Source organism: Xenopus laevis, chromosome 7S (genome assembly GCF_017654675.1).
Source record: "Xenopus laevis strain J_2021 chromosome 7S, Xenopus_laevis_v10.1, whole genome shotgun sequence".
NCBI lineage: Eukaryota > Metazoa > Chordata > Amphibia > Anura > Pipidae > Xenopus > Xenopus laevis.
In genome coordinates, this window is record NC_054384.1 from 40128733 (window position 1) to 40151744 (window position 23012).

The 23012-nt window shown below is 36.4% G+C and overlaps 1 protein-coding gene across 1 annotated transcript; it reads right to left on the reverse strand.

Annotated features, from left to right (window-relative positions):
• Nucleotides 1–873: 873 nt before the first annotated feature.
• Nucleotides 874–19025, reverse strand: LOC108703391 (S-adenosylmethionine synthase). Its single transcript, XM_018239467.2, has 9 exons — nucleotides 18678–19025; nucleotides 13777–13854; nucleotides 11956–12078; nucleotides 9957–10069; nucleotides 9727–9870; nucleotides 4953–5171; nucleotides 4261–4443; nucleotides 3178–3311; nucleotides 874–2816 (listed from the first exon to the last, which is right to left on the reverse strand). The coding sequence occupies exons 1-9, from the start codon at nucleotides 18769–18771 to the stop codon at nucleotides 2714–2716; spliced, it is 1191 nt and encodes a 396-aa protein (XP_018094956.1). The 5' UTR covers nucleotides 18772–19025; the 3' UTR covers nucleotides 874–2713.
• Between the last annotated feature and the right edge of the window lie 3987 nt (nucleotides 19026–23012).

Genomic DNA, 23012 nt, shown 5'->3' on the forward strand with positions numbered 1-23012 from the left:
TTACATGCATTGTAAATCAAATTCTGAAATGATTTCACCAATGTATATTATGTAAACAATACATTTAGCAAACAAATTCATGACATAATTAAAATCTTATGATACCAAGAGGAATTCACAACCAGCCTTTGCTTCCTTTACACATACAGCAGCAGAAGTAAAATGTTTATATGGGTTCCAAAATGGTCCCAGACCATGGGAAATAGACAAGCAATGGGGAATCTCTGTCAATGTTATTTCAGGTTAGACATCATTCTCAAAACATAATGACAAAGATTGTGAATTCCCTTCAGCTAGAACAATGAATGTATTTGTTACTTTATTTTCCAAAGTTTTCGTATTGCTATATTGACTATAGAAAAAGATGACTATAATAAGCACAGATGTTCATTAAGTAATTTCTACATACAACACTGCTACATTTGAAACATGCTGTCATAAGAAAAAGCACTTGTGTGGAATACCTCACTAATATGAAGGGGAAATGATTGTGATTTTTAGTAAACTTAGTTTGGGCTCCCTTGATAACATTATAACTAGAAAATACTGGTAGCGAGAACTGTATATTGAAGGAAGAAAATTAGATCTAATACCTAATAATATATTTCCATTGGTTATATACAGGTATGGGATCCATTATCCAGAAAACCCATTATCCAGAAACATCCAAATTACAGAAAGGCTGTCTTCCATTGACTCCATAAAGAAAAAAATCCAAAATTTTTTAAAAAAAATAATTTTTCTCTGTAAGAATAAAACAGTTCCTTGTAAATGATCCAAACTAAGATATAATTAATCCTTATTAGAAGCAGCCTATGAGTTTATATAATGTTTACATGATTTCTAGTGGACTTTAGGTATGAAGATCCAAATTATAGAAAGATCTGTTATATGGAAAGCCCCGGGTCCTGATCTTTCCGGATAACAGGCCTCATACCTGTATTTTAAAACAGGTGCCTTTAAACAGGGTTACCTCTGAAAAATGCAGACTATAAGAAAGGTACCTTATGTACTACAAAGGCCCAAATCTCAAAAGTTATTATTTTTTTTCAAATAGCACTCAAATACTTTAGGGGTCATTTGCAAAGTGCAAAAAATGGACCCTGTCTTCTATTTTAGTTTAATTTTTGCAGGTCTCTGTTTTTAATTTTGGGGCACAGAGACCTGTAGCATCATTCATGGGTACAGGGTTGCCTCCATCCAAAGTACAGAGTGCTCTCTGCATGGCTCTAAGGAGCATGATCTTGCACTTCTGTTCAGGTCTTTGTAAATGACCTTATTGCCTTATTAATTTATTGCATGACATGGCTGTTTGGAAGTGTGTTAAAGAATCAAAGAAAATGAAACAGTCAAGAGCCCAAACCTATCCCTATGGCAGATTACCCTAAAGCAAATCATACGCCAGTTGAAACAAGCCTTACCAACTGAAATTACACAATTAATGGAGGAAAGAACTGCTTAGGAAAGTAACAGAGACAGAGCTGCGGCTGACTGTAAGAAATATGGAAAGAGAGCATCTAAACTAATACAGTGACATCCTGGCAGCCTTATAGAGAATGTCTCTTGAACGAGTTATAAAAATGAATTGGCATTTGTTAGAGAGGGTTTTATCACAGATAATAATTTTTTATGTTTGAAGAAAATTATGACCATTTGTAACCCGTTAGAAGGTGAATTACTCTTTTAATTAAAATAACCACAATGCCCCCAAACTCACCATAAGTTCATTTTGATCTTCTAAACTTAACATACAAACACAAAAATATAAACACAAATACATCTATACATCTGAAGTATATTAATAGCAGCTTATAAATTGTTTTATACAGGTAAAGGATCTATTATCCGGAATGCTTGGGGCCTGGGATAATCCGGATAGGGAATTTTTAGTTAATTTGGATCACTATATCTTTAGTCTGCTAAAAATATTTTAAGCCTTAATAAAAACAAATATGATTTTTTTCTCCACCAATATGGAATCACGCAGCTTGGATCAATATGCTCGGTCCAGACAGCAGCAGAACCTGGCTACAAGTGCTTCCTACATAAACCAGTAAGGGTCATTCTCTTGCACCACTTTGTCCACTTGCTCCCAGGGGTAAAGTAAATGGCCCCTCCTAGTTTTTATCAACATGCATATTGGTTTAAGGAAATGTTGGTTACTGAGAATATTGTAGGATTATGCAGTACACAATTATGTCAATACACAATGAAGTTTATGAAAACAAAAGCAATCTGTAAGCATGTTTCATAAGACTTAAAATAGCATACTTTAGCCAGATTATTTGAAATAGCATGTAGTGCAATAGTAGTGTATCTATGTAAATTTTGCATTGTTGGTTCAAAATTAATAATGTAGCAGCATCAAATACACTGTCATAAAGCAAGAATGAGTTTGCCCAAGCTGATACCATTTTCCCTTACAGCTATAATTTTGTTTTAGTAGAAAATGCAAAATTCACACAAATTCCATCCAATGAATACAGATTTTGAAGAAGGAGGTAGCAAGCATATGTGTTTTCATGTGTATCAATTAGTTTGGTGTTCAAGATCATCTGTTGTATCCACTCCCATTCTGTTTGATAGCTGTATTTGCATTCCATTTTTACTTGAGATTCACAGTTGTAAGCATTCCGCCACAGTCAAATGGAATTTCAAAATCAGAACTGCTTCAGTGTGTATATTTATTTGTGCATATTATGGTACAAAAACATTAGAAAACAAGTTCCTTTGGAACCTCCCACGGGAAGTCATCTCTGCCAAAATGACCATAACATGCAGTTTTCTGGTATAACGGCTTCTTCAAGTCAAGGTCCCTGAATAGGAATACAAAATTACATTTGAGATGACGATTGAGAACAAGTATTCTACAGAAAACATGTCTTAATCTCAAGTATTGCAATGTTATACCCTAACACATAAATGCAGGGCTATATTTACCATATAGACACCCAAGCGCCCATGCCTAGGAGGCAGCCCTTGGGTGCTCATATGGAACTCAAGAGCGGCCTGAAAAAAGTAACTCCCCAGTGCGCCACCAAACTAAGAAGTGCAGAATGAAAGCATGATATAAAAGTCATTTCAAATCAAAGTGATTTCACATAAAATTGATCTGCATCATATGGCAGCTACGTACCCAAGGCAGATACTGGTGGCCACTTTTTATTTGATTTTTACCTGACAATTACTCCAGGTCTCAGGTCAAAATTCTTGTTTACGATATCCAGCAATTCCTTTTCGTTCTCCTCAGATGTACCATAGGTGAATAGAGAAACTGACAGAGGATAGGCCACTCCAATAGCATAAGATACCTTTGAAACACAGAATATATTTGCATTTTAGACTACTAATAATAAAAACAATAAAAGAGAGAGCTTAATAACTCCACTTCAAAAATAGTGAAGAAGATTTTTTTTATTATAGTTTTGAATTATAAATGGAGAGATAAATCTAACATGTGTTTCCTACTTTTTTATAGCCATGTTGTCAGTACTGCATTCCATATTGTTGAATCATGTCAATTAGGTAAAATCTGTGATGCACAGCATGCGTGTATTAATTTCAGCCAGGGGAAAAATATTAAAAAATGATAAACGCAGTTTGTGAAATATATTTATTTAATATGCACTACAGTTTACCATATTTTACCATATTTCCTAGTTAAACAGAAAATTGGTATGTGCCATGTAATTTGTAGCCAATGCGTTGAAATTGGCACTGCTGCACTTGATCTTTTGAGCTGAAAATGTTATAATTCTGGTTGGCATAATTTCAGGCCTTCAGCTCAACTGTGACATTGACACAGACCACTGTGGAAACCCTGGAGCTACCAGCTGATTTATAAGTATCTGTAGTGCCTATGCAAGGAGCAACTGCACAAAATATTGAATAGCAAGCAGCATCAAGCAAAACAATACAGAAGTGCAAGTGCCATATTTTGACACAGGTTGAAGCAAGGATGTATCGCTCAACTGCACTTGTTGTTGTAAATGATCCTTATAATGTATGACCAGATATGACATCTTTAGTTCATGGTACAACATGAGCCACTTTTTTTCCTTCCCGGATTTTCCATTTTCCCAGCTATTATGTAGATTTCTTTTATGGCAACTGGGATAACATAAAAGCAGGGCTCCACTGTAATAATAATACTATTTTAAGATTTTGTTTTTTGGATGAAATGTAATGAGATTTTAATACTTCATAAATGTTTAGAAATATGTAATTTCATTTGTTCATAAGGAATAAAATTAGATTTACCTGCACCAGAACACGATGACAGAGCTTTGCATGCACCAGTGATTTTGCTACCCATCTGGCAGCATAGGCAGCTGAACGGTCAACCTTAGTGTAGTCTTTTCCTGAAAATGCACCACCTCCATGAGCACCCCATCCTCCATAGGTGTCCACAATAATCTTACGGCCTGTGACACCTGCATCCCCCTGAAAAATAACATATGGGTTTACAGATTGCTGCTAGACCTTGAAGCTTTGTTTTAATAAGTATATAGTATACAGCAGGTCCACAAGTAATAAGATTGTGTCATTAAAACACAAAACAAGCATAGATAAATCTGTTGTATACCCCTCTTCATAGTGCCATTTTGGTAACATTAATATAGCAATTGGTTTAAGTCTTTCAAAGGTAGGGTCTGCCTGCTGCTTTCCCAAAAGCCTGCAAAACCATGCCTGGGTCTGCCTTTCCCCCAAACCAGGCCTGACTGATACTATTCCTTATAGAAAAGAAAATGTTATTCTATTTTGTGAAATGTACTGTTTTCTTAAAAATATTTAAATATTTAATTGCATGCATATGTATCCCAGGCAGTGCTCCTTAACTAAGAATGATGAAACATGCAATTACTCAAAAAGTTATGGTGACAGGATTTACAATAAAATTTCGAGGCATACACCAATAAGCAGGCAGAAATGTAACGATGAAAGGTAATCACCTGTGGTCCACCAATGACAAAACGCCCACTGGGTTGCAGGTGATAAACAGTTTTCTCATCCAGGTATTTTTCAGGGACAACAGCCTTAATCACATGTTCCTTTAGGGCATGTCGCATGTCTGACAAAGAGATGGTCTCATCATGCTGCACTGAAATCACTATGGTGTGCACACGTACAGGAATAACTGCTCCGTTCTTCTGAATATATTTCACTGTTACCTGAATAAAAGAGTACAGGTTATATATGATTTTTTGGTGAATTAAAAAGATTGTGTCATGATTTTTATGGTGTAGTTTTTATTTCTAAATTACACTGTTTACATTGCAAATAATTCACTTTACCATGTAAAATTTCACTGGTCTATTTTTTTAGTTGTATTATTGGTGTGTAGGCAGCCATCTCAGGTCATTTTGCATGTTCATGTGCTTTCATAAAGAGCCAGTGCTGCACTATGGAACTTCTTTTTGACAGGCTATTGTTTCTCCTACTCAATGTTACTGAAGGAGTCGCAGTGGGACATGTATTTTTACTATTGAGTGATTTTCTTAGATCTACCAGAGAGCTCTTATTTGGTTACCTTACCATTTTTCTGCTGATGGACTGTTGCAGTGCAGCAGTAAAGAGTGACTTAAGTTTATCACAAGTCACATGACTATTGGGAAACTAACAATATGTCTATCCCCATATGAGATTTCAAAAGTAAATATAAAAGAATCAGTTTGCTATTTTGAAAAATGGTCTGCTGGAGCTGCACTATTAAATGATGCATTTTGAAAAAAACATGGTTTCCCATGACAGTATACCTTTAAGTACAGATTTAAAAATGGAAACTGTAAATGCAATAATTTCCTTGCAAATTCATCATTATTCATTATTTCATATCTAAAAAAACAGACTAGTACCAAACCAAGAAATGTTACTACTTTTTGAGCAACATTTTTAAAATTTTATGTAGCTGCTGTATGTTGCATTGCCTTTTATCCCACTCTGTGTTCCAGCACAAACCAAATCTGTACAATTTCAAGTATAGAGGTAGAGATAGAGGTGCTAATTTATAGATGGGTGCCAGGACAGCTGTCTATAGTTTTTTGTGCTTTACAGATTTTCCTCTCTGCATTCTAAGTTTGTTTCATGAATGTTTGGAGGTAATGGAAGCATCTAGTCCAGCCAATCCAATATGACTGGTGGTAGTGGAAACTTTGCATGATGTGCTCTTCTAATGAATTAACATAAACAGAGTAATGAGAAATGCATCAAATGGTCTAGGCACCATTATTATCACTGTGCTAAGTGGCAAATTTGTTTGGGAATGGGGCATTCGCCAATATATGTAACACTGGCTGGCATTTCCAGAATCTCTTTTCCTATCATCAATTCATCATATTGTTGATAAAAAGGTTAGTTACTACACCTACAGGCAACAATTGCAAATGGCATTTTTTTTAATTCACTCTCTATGAGGTATTGCATTCTTTACATGACATCCCAATAAAAGCCATAAGAGTAATTGTTATTGTGTTATCTACATTCTTAGTGTTTCCTATGATTAGTATCCTATAGAGATTATTTCTTAAAGGGGTTGGTCACAATTTATATTTGTAGTTTTTTTGTTACAGTCTGGTACGGACTTGTGAAGTGGATAAGTTGTGGATCCACACGTTATCCCACCCAATGGACCCTTACCTTGTATCTTCACTTTTTTTTGTCTAATTCCTAATTGTGCACTGTTTTGCTAACATTACCCTATTCTGTCTTGGTTTAGGTCACACTATGTGACCAGACCCCTGGACTATTTACAACCAACCTTAATTATTTTATTATCTCTACAAGTTATCTCTGTCTATCTGTAACTTTCTAATTTTTTGCCCATAAACCCTTTTTTAGTGATCTAACAGTATATATGATGTGCCTTTCCAGCTTTCATTTCTATTTTGCCTGAGGAAGGGGCCTGGGTGCTCCAAAAGCTTGCAATTTTTACTTATTCAGTTAGCCAATAAAAGGTATCACCAAACTTTATGTTTTCTGCAGCAGTATCCTTAGAATATTAGCAACTACTGTATCATTTCTAACAGCTGCCTTTAATGAAGCTAAGGGATTCTGCTCAACATGGACAAAAATAAAAAATGGATCAACTAATAGATCATCTAAGAACAGTTACAGAGTCGGCACCCCCCCCCCACAGAGCTGATTTAGAAGGCTAAAAATTAAATCAATATTAGAAAAACAATAACTGATAGATAGTAGAAAGTTATTGCAAAAAGTCTTTATTTCTGGTGAAATGTCTAAAAGCAGTATTTAAAAGTGAACAACCCCTTTAAAGGCTTATTATCACATATATTTTCCAGAAATTAGGTTTCCTATGTTGGTAATAGTTCCATGGTACAGGCTATATAAAAACTTTAGTCAGTTGTCACTGGAACAATCTGAGAATCTGAGGACTTTCATCTGATCCAGTGACCTCAGACAATTAAATGAAAGGGTTTATTGATAAAAGGAACTCAGCTCTCGTGGAGTATAGAGCCCCTCTCCTTTGCATTTTCCATTCTCACTTGTAAACTTTCTGGCTGCTACGGTTATCCAAATCCAATTACTCAACATAATTGTTGGAAAAAAGATAAATAATTGAAAAAAAAAGTAAAACCAGTCGTAGACTTTCAATATTTTGGGGTCTACCTCATACTAAATTAAATTTTACATTAAATTGCCTTTAAGCAAGACAACACACATTCACCTGTGGCTATTTCCATTACACAAATCTGAAACCAAAATAAAAAATGAAGGTAAAGTAGCCCTTTAAGTCTGGTGCCACAGTTGTATGATTTTAACTTAACTTTTATTGGTAAGGGTCATAGGAAATCTGCCATGTTTTGAGCTGGGGGAAAAAGTTGTGAACAAAACCCCCAGAATCTGTATGTGTGTCATAGTCTTAATCTTAACCTGAAAATATTTTTTCATGGCAGCTGGCCAAACAAATTAAAATGATCTGTCACTGAATACATTTTTCCTTTTCAGCACAATTACACTAATGTTGCTAATGACAAGTTTGAGAAACATGTGTCCCACAGCATAGGAAATATTGCTTTTTAAAGGAGTACTATATACATTTGTCTAGAAATGCTGTATTTTATATGGAGAACTTCTCGTACCAGCCATATTACAGCAGTCAGTTAGGTTGTCAAAGTTTCCCCCAGGAACTCGCCATATTGGATATTGTTGGCCCACCTTTTGAGTGCCAGTGACATTGCATATGCTCTGTATGTTCTCTGTACTGCTGGAGTGAAACTAGACTTAGGGGTAATGGTAAATCATCAAGCAAAAAATTAGGTTTGCCTTTTATAGAAAGTACAGTTATTAGCCATATTAGTTAGAGTGCAAAAAATAAAAAGTGGTATAAAGGTGATACCTTTATTGGCTAACTAAGATAATTATAGTAAGATTTCAGAACATTTTAGATCCTTTATACCACTTTCTGTTATTCGCTTATAGAAGCTGATGCTACACGGCCAATTATTACATTCTGAAATGAGGCCCTCCTAAGGGCATCTAAGGGCTGAAATCCATTAACGTCTTTCGTCGGATCGTCTTGACGAAACACAGGAGACAAGGGACATGTAGTCGCCGACATCAAAATATAATGGGACTGAATGAAAAGTCGTACTTTTTTTTACGGTGTTCTGGTCATATTTCTTTTAAGCCAAACAAGTTCATTGCTGGGAGGCAAAGTCATGTAAAAAGTCAAGTGCATATTGAATTTACTGAATCTAGGTAAATGCTGCCTACTATGCAGAAATATACTGTATGTAACATTCCTAACTGATTTGCACACAAACATATTTTGCTCTGTTAAATATCTTACATGGTCAAGTTTCCATGTGTTTTGGAAAGTAAAACTGACCCCCTATTGCCAGTTCAGGAATAAGTTATGAGTGAACAGCTGCCTGGTGTATGTTTACCACTAGAAAGTTCAGTTGTAAAGGCAGTGTAAGCAACTCCCATTTAGTTATATGCTCAATGCCAAGATTCCTGTTACTGTTTAAAAGAACACATGCTTTTTGAGCCCTGCTCATATCAAATGACACTAAAATTTGAGAAGTGATAAAAAGTTAGGATCATATTCACTAATTTCAATGTAAAGCAAATAAAATTATTTCATTCACCCAGTTCTGATATTTATACTGTTCTTTATTTAGAGTTTTAATTTGCCTAGTGCTGCACCTTTACCCCTGCATTTTATATCATCCAGAACCATTGCTTTTAAATATTTGACCATTATTATTAACACTCAAAGGCAAGATAAAAAAATGAACATTCAGTGGCTTTAACTGGTAGGGTTCATTTTATAGCAAGGAGTGTCATTTTTCGCCAGGTTTCACTGCAAAAAAAGAAGCCCATAGACTTCAATGGGTGAAAAAAAGTTTTGCGCATCAAAAGATTCTGTCGCGTGTGAAAAATAAATTGCTGCCCATTGACTTCAATGCATTTGGCTAATTATTCGTCATTTTGTGGAATTTTTGAGAAGCTAAAGGGGTCAGATTCGCCCATCACTATTATTTACAAAGGTGAGGGAAGGTACAAATATTAGGTTGCCACAAATAGCAAAGGAGCATGTATAAGTACAAGTACTTTTCTGAATTTTATCTGTACTTACTTTTGCATCCCAACTAGTGCTTTCATTCATAAATGAGACAATTTGTCTCCTAGAGAGACAGGCAGCTGTTCACTCATAAACAGCAAAACAGCATTCAACATTTAACAAACAGAAAATAATAATACCTGTGTTTTGGAATCTGGTCGGAGCCACGGCAGTACACCATTGCGTCTCAACTCAGCCAGTTTAGCATTCAGTTTGTGAGCAAGTACTATAGTCAAGGGCATGCACTCTTCTGTCTCATCTGTTGCATAGCCAAACATTAATCCCTGCAATTTAGAACGTTAGAATGTTAACTGAAGATAAAGTTCAAATGACAGTATGAGTGATGTTTTAATAACAAGAAGTATAATACCTGATCTCCTGCTCCAATATCCTCTTCTTGCCGATCCAAATGAACTCCTTGTGCAATATCAGGAGATTGTTGTTCCAGAGCTACCAGGACATTGCAGGTCTTATAGTCAAAGCCTGTTGAAAGGGAAAAAAGTAACACATTTACAAAAGGTTTCATTTACAGTACTTTATAATAATATTTTGACAGCAAACTCTCCAACAAATGCATTGAAACCCAATTGGATTTCAAGGGATATACCTCTGAGAATTTCACTAAAAAATAAAAGGCTGTAACCGGTACAATGAAGCAAAAAACAACTTTACATAGAAAAAGAGAAATTGCACTGCACATCTATTTCACTAGAACAACACCAGCAATGGGGCCATGCTGGAGTCTGTGTAGCAATCTAGAAAAACATTACATCCTAACTTACTAACCTAGTCTTTTAGGAAGTTATTTACTAAAATAAATTTTTTTTTACCAGAAACAAACTCAACCTAACTATGACAAATTTGACTTATTCACTAATATTTTCGAGTTTCAGTATGCTTTTATGGAATTGACATTCAAAAAATCAAATTCATTACGTTTTCAAGTGAAACCAGTGTCAGACACCCCAAAAATCCTGAAGGTTTAAAACATCTTAAAATGGTTAAAGGGACATCTGCCCATGACTTTTACAGGTTTTAGATGGAGGATTTTCAGATTCAGACTTTTAGGAGCTTCAGGGCAACTTGAATCTTGAAAAATTCAAGTTTTTTTCTCCAAAAATTCTTATTTTTTCCAATAAAAAACTTGACTAGACAAAATCGAGTTTTAATATATAACACCCTTAAGTGACAGGCCCTGGAAGGGATATTTAAAGCCATAATTTGGTTCCTAGAATATGGACCCAAAGTGCCTCATATTGGTACAAGACAATTGTTCCCAAGTTGCAGACACAAATACAACACCTTTCTTTACACAGGGACCAGACACTTTTAACTCTGCTAATATCCTTACATTGGCACTCTATTCATAAGTATGCTCTCGTAAAAGACAGAATTCACAACACTCTATACAATTGCATCAATTATGTCTTCATTTTATTTAAGTTTGGCAATTAGGAAGTTGGTCTCTGTATAGTAATAGAGTTCCAGGCTTATCTACCTGATTGACTCAGAATAGGAACCACCCTCCTACTCACCTGAATAGTATCACTCCCTAGACTTTTATAGCTGCTGGTAGACCTCAATTCATTTTGAAAGCCAACATCTGGCTCTTCCTTGGTCCTCTTTCTTTCTAAAGCATCTCAGGCAATTGCACAGCTTTCCAGCTCACTCTTCTGCCAGTGACTGGACTTGGTGATGGCACCAGTAAAGGCATGAAAGTCAGGGGTTAATGACCCCCTTACTTGGCATTTGAAGCACAATCTATACAATTTTCTACAACTGGGGGTAGCTTAAATCAGACAGAAATCAGGCAGATTTGATGCTGATCTCAGTAAATGGAATGTCTAGATTCATATGGTGAATCTTGCAACTCTGGTAATGCTCAAGAACTCAGTTGGGGTTCTAATTCTTTTCAAGCTTCTGATATTTCCTCCAAATCTTTGCTAAACGTATTATCCTCATGCAGTTTAACTACTCAGTAGTGGACCTCTCTAAAACAAACCCTGAGGAGGAACTCCTTCCCACCTTTATGTGGGCATCAGACTCTTATCTCTGCAAGATAAGATTCTCTCCAACTCTCAAAATGTTCTTTAAACATATTAACAGTAAAAAAGCCAAATTTGTGGATTACTGTTTACTTTTAAAAGTAACATTACTGTTGCTTTAAACAAGGGTACAGAATGTATTCTGGAAATGCCTTAAGAGTCTTTCAGTTTATGTTCCAGGTCAGTATTATGCCCTGCAGGTGACTAAGTCAAACCATGCTACTGTTTGGTGAAGGTGAATAAAGGTGCCCAAAGGGAATGCTGGAAGGCTGTAGAAAATGAGTCAGATAATTAATAACACACTTAATAAGAAATGTAGCTTACCTTTCTCAGAATCATCATATCCAATGTACTTTATTGTGTCTCTAACAATTTTTTGATAATCCACAACAGCTCTGGATGTTATTTCTCCACAAAGCAAAACCATCCCAGTTTTACAAACTGTCTCTAAAAGTGGATAGTAAAATACATAGAATTTACTTCTAAACATGGTGATTAAAGTAGCATAATCCCTAGAAATTGCATTTCTATTCTGTACATATAAAAAGTATTTTAACCATTTACTTCTTACCTTGATGACTGCTCACTGCAGTGGAGTTCCTGCTCAGATACACACAGTTGGATCCGCACTGTGTGCAGCTGGGCCTTCTCATGGCCTTGGTGAGTTGTGGACACAATTTTTATACATTTTACATAAAAATATTTCCTTACGTGTTTTTTATTGCAATAATGTTTGTTACCTTTTGCTGTATTCATCCATCTTTTAACAGCTTTCTCACAAAGCCCTACCAAGTCAAATGATTCAGTGGACCTTTAAATAACACTTATTCATGAACTGCTCAAAAAAGTTTTACCAGAAAAACAGGTATTTTCATCTTCTAAGATGATTCAAGATTTTGTCCAGACTGTGGGGCAGATTCTAATGGATCCATAACAATTTGATGCAATTTATTATGTAAATGAAAAACTAAACCCTAAAAATGAATACGGCTAAAATGCCATATTGTATATACCATACTTATAGCAGAAGTTTAAAGTTTTAGCTTTTCAACAGCAGCAATGGCCCAGGACCTTAAACTTGTTACAGAGGGTCACCATCTTGGAAAGTGTCTGTGGCACTCACATGCTCAGTGGGCTCTGAGCAGCTGTTGAGAATCTTAGGGGTTGTTGCAAATTATCAAGCAGAAAATGAGGTTGGCCTGTAATATAGCTGATGCTACAGGACTGATTATTATATCCTGCTGTTAGTTGCACTGGTTTCTGTGATGCCATGTAGTTATCTGTATTTATTACTAATTAGTCTTATATTGTGACATTGTCACAATATTCTATGTGTATTGTATATTGTGAGTGAGTCCCTAAGCTCAGTACGTGACAGCAGCACAGAGCATGTGCAGTGAATCAGAAGAAAAGAAGATGGGGAGCTACTGGGGTATCTTTAGGGGAACAGATTTTTACTGCTAACGGACTGTGGTTGCCTTGGGCTGGTATATAAGCCCAAAACACAATGTACAACATTTCTAGCCTACTTCTTTAGATACACTTTACTAGACCTTTAAATATCAATTCAGACTAAGTTACAATGACTGAACCAATAAAAATAACAAGTTCCTAGTCCTTGGAAAGTCTATAAGTATACTCTGTCTATTGACTTTGTCCATAACATCTTTTGAATTCAATATCTCTGATCACTCATTATTTTGAAAATGTAAGATAAGTAATTTCTGTATCCATGGACAATTTTATTTAAATTGACTGAATGTGCCTATTAATTTGATTGAATCAACAGGACAGTTTGACTGAGCTTTTAAAATACAGAAAACACAGTAATAGAGCTAATTTAAATTTCCCAAGTACTTTTACCCTTGGACCCTTGAACTCAGCTCCACATGCCCAGATTGAAAATCCAGCACAATGAACAGATCTCAGTGCAAGTGAAACCTGTCCTTACCCCCTGCCATAGGCCAGTTGGTAAGGAGAGGGCCTCACTGAAGCCTGTGTCTCCTGCTGCTCCTAAACTACATATTAGAATGTATGAATGAGGCACGAGTTAGGAAATGGGTTCAGGGCAGGAAAAGTTGGCCTACATGGGCAGAAAATTTTGCTTTCATTGTTTTACCTCAAAGTTATCAATTAATATCATACCACAAGCAACTTTGGCATCTGGATCCTGACTCAAATGGGCATCAAGAACAGCATCACTGATCTGGTCACAGATCTTGTCTGTAAAAGAAAGTATTAATGTAGCTTATGAAGACTGAAATAAATTAGATATAAAACTGAAGCAAAAGTAAACCCTTACATAATAACCCCTACAAGAATAGCTAACCCTTAGTACTCTAATAATAGGGTAAATCCGTTCTAGCTAATTAGATTTGGTTGGATATCAATGCTTATTTAATCATTTGCATTATTTTCTTTTTTATGTTATCTGCATGTATCAGCAGTTATTTATTAAACACAAGCCATTAGATTGGGGTCTGGTATGAAATCTGTTTAACAAAATCACTTAGAAAATCATCAGGGGTGATCCTGGCCATTGTTCTGCTGCCCCCCACTCCCCACGGCACTCACATTTTCAGCGCCGGAGGGGGTCTGGGGCGTCCACGTTGCTAGTTACAATTGTACTCTCTGCACTAGAAGAGTCGAATTTCCAGGTTGAAAAAATGGAAATTCGGCTATTAGCGGCACTTTGGTGGGGCGCTGCCGCCTGAGGCGAGTTCCTCAACTCGCCTCATTGGCGGAAGCCCCTGGTAATCATTGAATTGGACATATGCATTTCAATAAATTGGCATCCAAGAAGATTTATTTTAAAATTAAAACTGTCAGGAGCATGTGCTAGAATTGGTGAAATAGCTGCCATGGACTGCTTTGTAATGAGATACAGATACATAAATAGTAGGCTGGATACTCTAGTTCATAACTTCTCTATAGGAACTTGCAATACTAGAAAGAAGAAATGCTATTAAGAAAAAGATACTTGGTAAAACACGAGGCTTAAAATTACCGCTCAGTGAGAAAACAATTTGATATTTATTTTCATTATCTAGGTTATTATTAACCTGGCAAGTTACATAGCACTCTATAGAGACTGATCATCTTCTACATAAGTTCCTGCATGTTCCTGCATTAGTGACGCTTACTGTATAATATAAGGCCCATATCATGTCACTGGTCCCTATTTGTCACTGATGTGTCAGAGGGAAAATGGCCACCAGGTGAAATCTGCTACATGAAAATGTGATGGTGCTGGCGAACAGAGGTACAGTATATGCAGTTCAAATTATGCAGTTTGGGTAGGGGAGATGTGCCCAACTTATGTACATACATGTCCTTTAACATTGATAAGTTGGTGATGCATTTAAATGAAAAGTATGGTATGGGACGTAGGTCAGATGGGTGTGACTGTGTGTCTGCATGGTCCTGGTCATATGATAACATTCAGGAGGGCTATTTGAGCAGATACTCACCTGAAATATACATTAATTGCCTCTAAATAAATATTATATTATTATAGTATTAGAGCAGTGACATGACTATAAAACATTAATAAGATAGGACCATTGCACTGCAGTGCTTGCTATGTCTTTTATCATGATTTCCATTTTTTTTAGCATTGTTCCTATAGTAAAAACAGTAAATCAACAAATGTGCTATGCCATGAGAATGAAAATAAAAACAATGAAGACTACTATACTCTTGTCTTCTACTCTACGAACACAGAAGCTTACTACTATACTCAGGGCTATAAAATCAACTTACATAATGCATTATTAATTCTGCTTGAAATGGAAGGGAGGTGTGGCTACTACACTTATGGCTTGCTATGGCTTGCTATGTAAAAATACATTTGTTTTATTTTGCCAAATTTGGTGACTTTTTTTTACACTGCTACAGACCTTTTTGAGTAATCTGTCCCTAAATTTAATGAGCCATTTTGGGAAGGCTTCCCACTAGATTTTGGTATATTGGTGGTTGGATTTTTGTCAGTTCAGACACAAAAGTAATACTGAGATTGGACAAAGGGCACTGATATTGAAGATTATGCCTGGCTTGTAGTTGGTGTTTACATTCATCCCACAGGTGTTCAATTGAGTTGAGGTCAGGACTCGACTCTCATTTAAGCAATCCAATTCTAAACGGAGATTCATTTGTGTATGGGGGCATTATTGTACTGAAACAATAATGGACCTTTCTCAAACTGTTGCTAGAAAATAAAAAAGAATGCTGAATTGTACCTGTACACTAATCCAGCCAATGCTTGGGATTACACATGATGGATGTTGTTAGTCTCTGATCACCCATTAAAAACGCCACTGCTTATAAATAGTTCTTGTGCCAACATTATTTTGGAACTTAGCAGTGAGTTTATGGCTAGCAATTTATAGTATGTTAAGGGAATCCTGGAATTTCCACCATCCTAAAACAAGTGTTAATTCCAGGGTTTTGTTACAATGCATATAAGTGGGCCAATCACCTATTCTAGTCCACAGTCATCTGGTATTGTTTTTTCAAAAGTACTTTTATACAAATATGAGTGGAAAAATTGTGGAAAAGTGATTGACTTCTGTAACTTACCAAGTCAATTTGAAACCCTGGATTGAGTGTGCAGTGGATATTGATCCATTAGAGGCCTGCTAAAACAGCTTTGGGCTGCCTTAAAGGAACACTAACATCAAAAAATTTTAATGTAAAAAAAAAAATACAGTATAATGTAGCGTTGCCCTGCACTGGTAAAACTGCTGTTTTTGGTTCAGAAACACTACTATAGTTTATATAAATAAGCTGCTGTATAGTGATGGGGGCAGCCATTCAAAGGAGAAAAGGCAAAGGGTATACAGCAGATAGCAGATAAGATCTGTAGAACATAATGATGTTATCCACTATTTACCCTGTGCCATATAGCCTTTTATCATTTTCCACCATTGCTATAGAGCAGCTTGTTTATATGAACTATAGTCATGTTTCTGAAGCAAACAGATTAGTTTTACCAGTGCAGAGCAACAGTACATGATATTTTCATTACTTTAAAACACTTTCATTTTTTGCTGTAACTGTTCCGTTGAGAGATTCTGGCACTGACACTCCCAGTGATTTTATCTCTCTTTCTTCTTTAATTGAAACTATAATCCTGAATATTGCAAATATACAAATTAATTTTGATATCAAGGTAGCCTCATTAAGACTTTTCTAATATATGGCAATAGATTATCAAGATTTAAGACCCTCCCTCTTACTAGTACATTCTCATAAACAAACCAAAGTAATGCTTATATGCTAAGTTACATTAGCCAATAAATGAACTGTGGATTCCTATTTGCTTTTACAGTTAGGACAGAATCTTTTTTGCTTCATTCATTACAGTTAAGTTATTGTGAGAGTCTGCAGAGCACCATAAAGGGGGTTATTTATCAAGTACATTTTTTTTCTAGTCTGAGTTTTAAAAGGGAAAACACAATTTTTTTCATGGGAAAAAACAAGCCTAGATTTTTTCATGATGTTTATTATTTATTTAGTGCACACAGTAAAATAGAATGCTAGAAATTGTTCTATCTTTATCTCTAGCTTTATATATATTATAAAGGTTTTATGTTCTGCGTGCATTCACATGTATCTGACCTCCATATGTACACATGCTGTATGTTTTAGAAGAATTTGTCAGGAACAAAAATGTCTGACATAAAATATCCACATGGCAAAATATCCACATGGCAAACATAGCAAGGTACGCCTTCCATGATTAATGGAGAAGTGCAATGCGTCATGCTTGACAAAGGGGCGTGCCCTAAAACACTGCTCTAACACATTAAACACGCAAGGTGTACCTTGCTTGCAGCGGTTCTATGTGCCATTGGATTCTTTTTTGTTTGAAGTGTTTTGAGGTTGCCAAACCTCTACCACTGTGCACCAGACCTAACTTTCCAAAAGGAGGCAAAGGTGTGTGAGAGCCTGTTGTATTGCAAGCATTCCCATAGAACATAGGAAAGAAGAGGAATATATGCAAAATACATGAGCAAACTATGTCTATTTATATGCGACACATGTGCTTTCATTCTTAGAAGCTTACAACAGCCCACTAGTTTCCAAATTTAGATTGGAAGATCTATGAGCAGGGACCTCCTTCTTCCTGTATTTCTTTACACGTGGCATTTAATCTGTGTAAATAAGTCTATTTATTGTAACGTTTTTTCCCCTCTGTTACAGAAATGAATAGTGCTGTGTATACAAGTAGTGTCATATAAATAAAGATAAACATATATACATCTGTTGCTTAACTCCAGGAAAGCTCTTACTAGAACATAGATTGCTCCCGTATGAAAAATGCTTTTCACAAGGAAACGAAATGCATAAAATATGTGACTAATGAACATAAGCACATTCTACACACGATATATTCACAAATTAAGGCAATTGAATCATAAATTCAGATTACATAGATTGATAACAGATCCAACGTTGCACATGTGCTATAAGGTTAGTAGAGTATATTAATGGGCAAACAACCAAATTCCAACTCATCAAAGTCAGTTATGGCACTCCATGTGACCATCTATATGATTAATATAACAAACTCAGCAAATAGAAGGCACTTCTGTAAGAAAGTTTAATGCAGCAGGCTGCTGTTAATACACCTAATGCGTTTCGGGAGTACCTCCCTTAATCATAGGGCAAGTCTATGATTAAGGTAGGTACTCCTGAAACGCGTTAGGTGTCTTAACAGCAGCCTGCTGCAATAAACTTTCTTCCAGAAGTGCCGCTTATTTGCTGAGTTTGTTATGTGAATACAGCGGGGACACTGAGGACAGAGTACCTGGTAAAGAGAGAGTGGTGAGCTGGAGCGGTCTTTTTCGGATTTTGTTTCATTGACGGTATATGATTAATATATGCCAATTATTTTTAAAATTATAATAACATAATTTTGATTCAAAGTGAACTAAACATTTCTTGCTACCTCTAAGAAATCACTACACAGTTTGCCTGTTCAGAAAAACCTGGACTGTTGCCTACTTCTCAACGTAATATTAAAGCCCTTAATATCAACTTACCAGGATGACCTTCTCCAACAGACTCTGATGTAAACATAAATGCTCCTACATCTTCCACTGCATGTTCCTGTATATATTCAACTGGTCCATTCATTTTGTTTTGGAGCAATCTATAGCTAGAAAAGCCTATGTTCCAGTACGGTTTATAATTTTAAGGCTGACAGCTGGTAGCTGTTTTGTCAGCAATCCTGTAAGATCTTGCAGCTGCTAGTAGCTTAGTAACTTTTCTGTGTTTGTATTAGAATGTACCCGCCTATGCCTGTGTCACTGACTTGTATGAGCTGTCAGTCAGGGTGCTTACTCCTATATATGGGAAATAGATGTTTCCCGTTACCATGTGAGAAATTTGGAACAAACTTTTTGCTTAACTGTGTAAAGAAGTGCATTGTATGTATTATATGTTGGTTTGTTAATCATGTATGCACTCATTTCTAAAATAAGCAGCCAAAAGAAAGACACTTTCAATAAAAAACATATAAAGCTACAAATTCCAACAACAACAAAACCAATGAGATTCCTGAATTAAAAGATGTTTCTTCTGCCACAGGCATGTTTGTCTCAATAAAGTTGGCAACACACACAAAGAGGGTTAGACTGATTTTCTGTTAAGTCATGAGGCCAGATTTACTTAGAAAAAGTTGGCCACTCATGTAGATGACCAAATTAAACTGTTCTGATGGATTCAAGGACTATTTGTTTTCAGATCATATAACCCAGGACACATGCAAAATTAGATCATCACTTTTTTTGGGCCATAAACTTGAAGAGATCAAAGGTTGATCATCTGAATCACTCAGTACGAGATACAATACAGTCATATGAAAAAGTTTGGGAACCCCTCAGCCTGCATAATAATTTACTCCAATTTCAACGAAAAAGATAACAGTGTTATGTCTTTCATTTCCCAGGAACAACTGAGTACTGGTGTGTTTTCTGAACAAACATTTTTTAGTGAAGCAGTATTCAGTTGTATGAAATGAAATCAAATGTGAAAAACTGGCTGTGCAAAAATTTGGGTACCCTTGTAATTTTCCTAATTTCATTGCATGTAACTGCTCAATACTGATTACTGGCAACACCAAATTGGTTGGATTAGCGTGTTAAGCCTTGCACTTCATAAGCAGGTGTGTCCAGTCATCAGCAAATGTATTTAAGGTGGCCAATTGCAACTTGTGCTTCTGTTTGACTCTCCTCTGAAGAGTGACAGCATGGGATCCTCAAAGCAACTCTCAAAAGATCTGAAAACAAAGATTGTTCAGTATCGTGTTTCTTAATAATTAATTAAGAAACATAGGCAAGTTATTATTGTGATAATTTATCGGGTATTAATTAATTGAAAAAAACACACAGTCGATAAAGTGATACCAATAATGTATTGATTTTTAAAAGCACAAGCACTACTTAATTGATAACAAAATCATACTTACAGTAAGGGGCAGATTCACTAAGGGTCGAATTTCGAAGTTAAAAATACTTCGAAATTCGACCATCGAATTGAAATCCTTCGACTTCGAATATCGAAGTCGAAGATTTAGCGCTAATCCTGCGATCGGTCGATCGAAGGATTTTTCGTTCGATCGAACGATTAAATCCTTCGAATCGAACGATTCGAACGATTTTAATCCAACGATCGAAGGAAAATCCTTCGATCAAAAAAAGGTTAGCAAGCCTATGGGGACCTTCCCCATAGGCTAACATTGACTTCGGTAGGTTTTATCTGCCGAAGTAGGGGGTCGAAGTTTTTTTTAAAGGGAAAGTACTTCGACTATCGAATGGTCGAATAGTCGAACGATTTTTACTTCGAATCGTTCGATTTCGTTCGAATTCGAACGAATTTAACCAATTCGATGGTCGAAGTACCCAAAAAATACTTCGAAATTCAAATTTTTTTCATTCGAATCCTTCACTCGAAGTTAGTGAATCTGCCCCTAAGTGTGTGTGGTTAAGCAACAAATCACGACAGTTTTATAATTCATTAAGGTTGCTAAAAAGAAGTATTACTAACTAAGTTGAATGTGTGTATAATGAGAACCACAATTCAGTTCTGGCGGTGATGGTATATCAGCTGAAGGCCAAGTGGTGAATTAATTTGAGTTAAGAGAGATCTGTCCAGTACAAATTGGAAATTCAGCTCACAGAGTGGGTTTTATTAAAACAGAAGGCACTACTCAGTCACAAACAAGGTTTCTTTTCTTTTTTTAAACAGTGTTTATCCTTGTGTGTCTGTAGAACTAAGAAACATTTAAACAAAAAAAGTTAGTGAAATCCTATTATTAGATTAAAATAATAATGACATGTGACACTAAACTCGAAGTAAGGGAAGCTTAAATTCAGTTGTCATATCAGCAATATTATATGTTGAAATTTCCAGGCGTTCATTTACAATCTATGGAGATAATGAGACTTGTCCAAGGTTAGAAGTAACTGACATGGGAATAGAAGCAGGCTGTCTTGTTTATACTAAGCCTTCTTTTGTTAGCATTTCTCTATTTTAGATGAGTTTGACACCACCTTAAGTAACCAAACTAAATGAATGACCTGACCCTAAAGTAAAAAACGTTTTAAGCACTAAATATTTTGTCGCACTTTTTACAAACAATATATAGGTATGGGATTCCTTATCCAGAAACCTGCTGTTGAGAAGGCTCCTGATTAGGAGAAGGCCAGCTACCATAGAGTCCATTTTAAGCAAGTAATTTAAATAAAATAAAAAAAGTAGCTTGTAGTTAACCTAACTAAGCTAGAATGAATTCATTTATTTACTGGCAAAACAATCCTATTAGGTTTATTTAATCTATACATATTTTTTAGAAGACTTAAGGTATGGAGACCCCTACCGCTGGTCACAAACGTTATTTACAATAATAGTTTTTAAGCTATTACTCACCAACTAGCTTTTAGAAGCTGTTTTGCATAACAAAGGGCACTATATCTGTGGTGAAGGTTGCACTGCATATGTGCATTATGCTCTGGGCTACAAAAAGGGTATGTTAGCGTGATAATCAGAACACTCTATACATTCTGGCTGATGTCATCTCAGCAGGAAATGATGACCATGACCATGAGGATTTGAGCTGTCACTGTCAGAGGGCTTGTGTCCCTCTATTGGTTTGCAAATATTTTTATTATTTTATCCCTAAGGGCTATTCCACACGGGGAGATAGCGACGCGTTTGCGGTCGCGGCGACAAAGCGCCGCGACAGTCGCCGCGACCGGCGCAGGCGACAGTTTTGTATGGGCGCCTATGTAAAAACGCCTGTGCTAACCACACGAGACGATGCGCTTTTCAACAGTCGCCTGAAAATGCCTCGCCAGGCTTTTTCAGGCGACTGTTGAAAAGCGCATCGCCTCGTGTGGTTAGCACAGGCGTTTTTACATAGGCCCCATACAAAACTGTCGCCAGCGCCGGTCGCGGCGACTGTCGCGGCGCTTTGTTGCCGCGACCGCAAACGCGTCGCTATCTCCCCGTGTGGACTAGCCCTAATGCTAAAAGGCTTGTTTTACTTTAAGAATAATTACACACACAACCTATTACATTTAAAATATATACCAAATAAGTCCCAAACCTAGTTTACCCCAATCCAAACAATCCGTTAGGTTCTCTTCCACCTTCAAACGTCCAACTCCAAAGAAAGGATTGCTGTATCCCTCAAAGAGAGGGTTTTTGGGGGGGGGGAAACAGAAAAATATATAGTGCAGCGATCTCAAATTTGGACACACACCATCACAATAGTTTGTTAAGGCCTTTCAGGCACTGATGGTGTGCGTCCAAATTTGAGATTGCTGCACTATATATTTTTCAGTTTCCCCCCCCCCCCCAAAAAAAACCCTCTCTTTGAGGGATACAGCAATCCTTTCTTTGGAGTTGGACAACCTATTACATGTCTCTGTTGCTAAATATTATGTACAAAATGCTAGGGAGAGGAAAGTCAAAACAAAGTCAAACAGGCTATCATGGCTCTTCAACCCCTTGGATATTGCTCCCATTGGATTGCAGACCATATTTGCCACCCCCAGGAACTTTTCGCATGCTTGTGTTGCTCTCCAACTTGTTTTTACATTTGAATGTGGCTCACGGGTTAAAAAATTTGGGGACCCCTGCTGTAAGGGCAGGGATGCATTGCCTCTGCAACTTTAATCCAGCATGAGGTACAGAGTGTAACAAGAATGAGCAAAGGGTCAATTTTGCCTTTCTTAGTGCTCAAGTACTTGTGCCCATGATCTTCATAAATGTGTAAATGACCCCTCATATATGTACCCAAATAAATAAAGGTTAATTAGACACCTGCTACCCACCATTATCCCAGGTTTGATCATATATAAAATAGAAAAGTG

What these genes read in the sequence shown, in the direction of transcription:
- LOC108703391 (XM_018239467.2), bottom strand. Translation starts at nt 18,771, where the DNA reads ATGAATGGACCAGTTGAATATATACAGGAACATGCAGTGGAAGATGTA. An exon ending in GACCAGATTCCAAAACACAG is followed by an intron (nt 5,172 to 9,726) that starts GTATTATTATTT and finishes TCTTTTATTCAG; the next exon opens with GTAACAGTGAAATATATTCA. An exon ending in TTGTCATTGGTGGACCACAG is followed by an intron (nt 4,444 to 4,952) that starts GTGATTACCTTT and finishes GTTATTTTTCAG; the next exon opens with GGGGATGCAGGTGTCACAGG.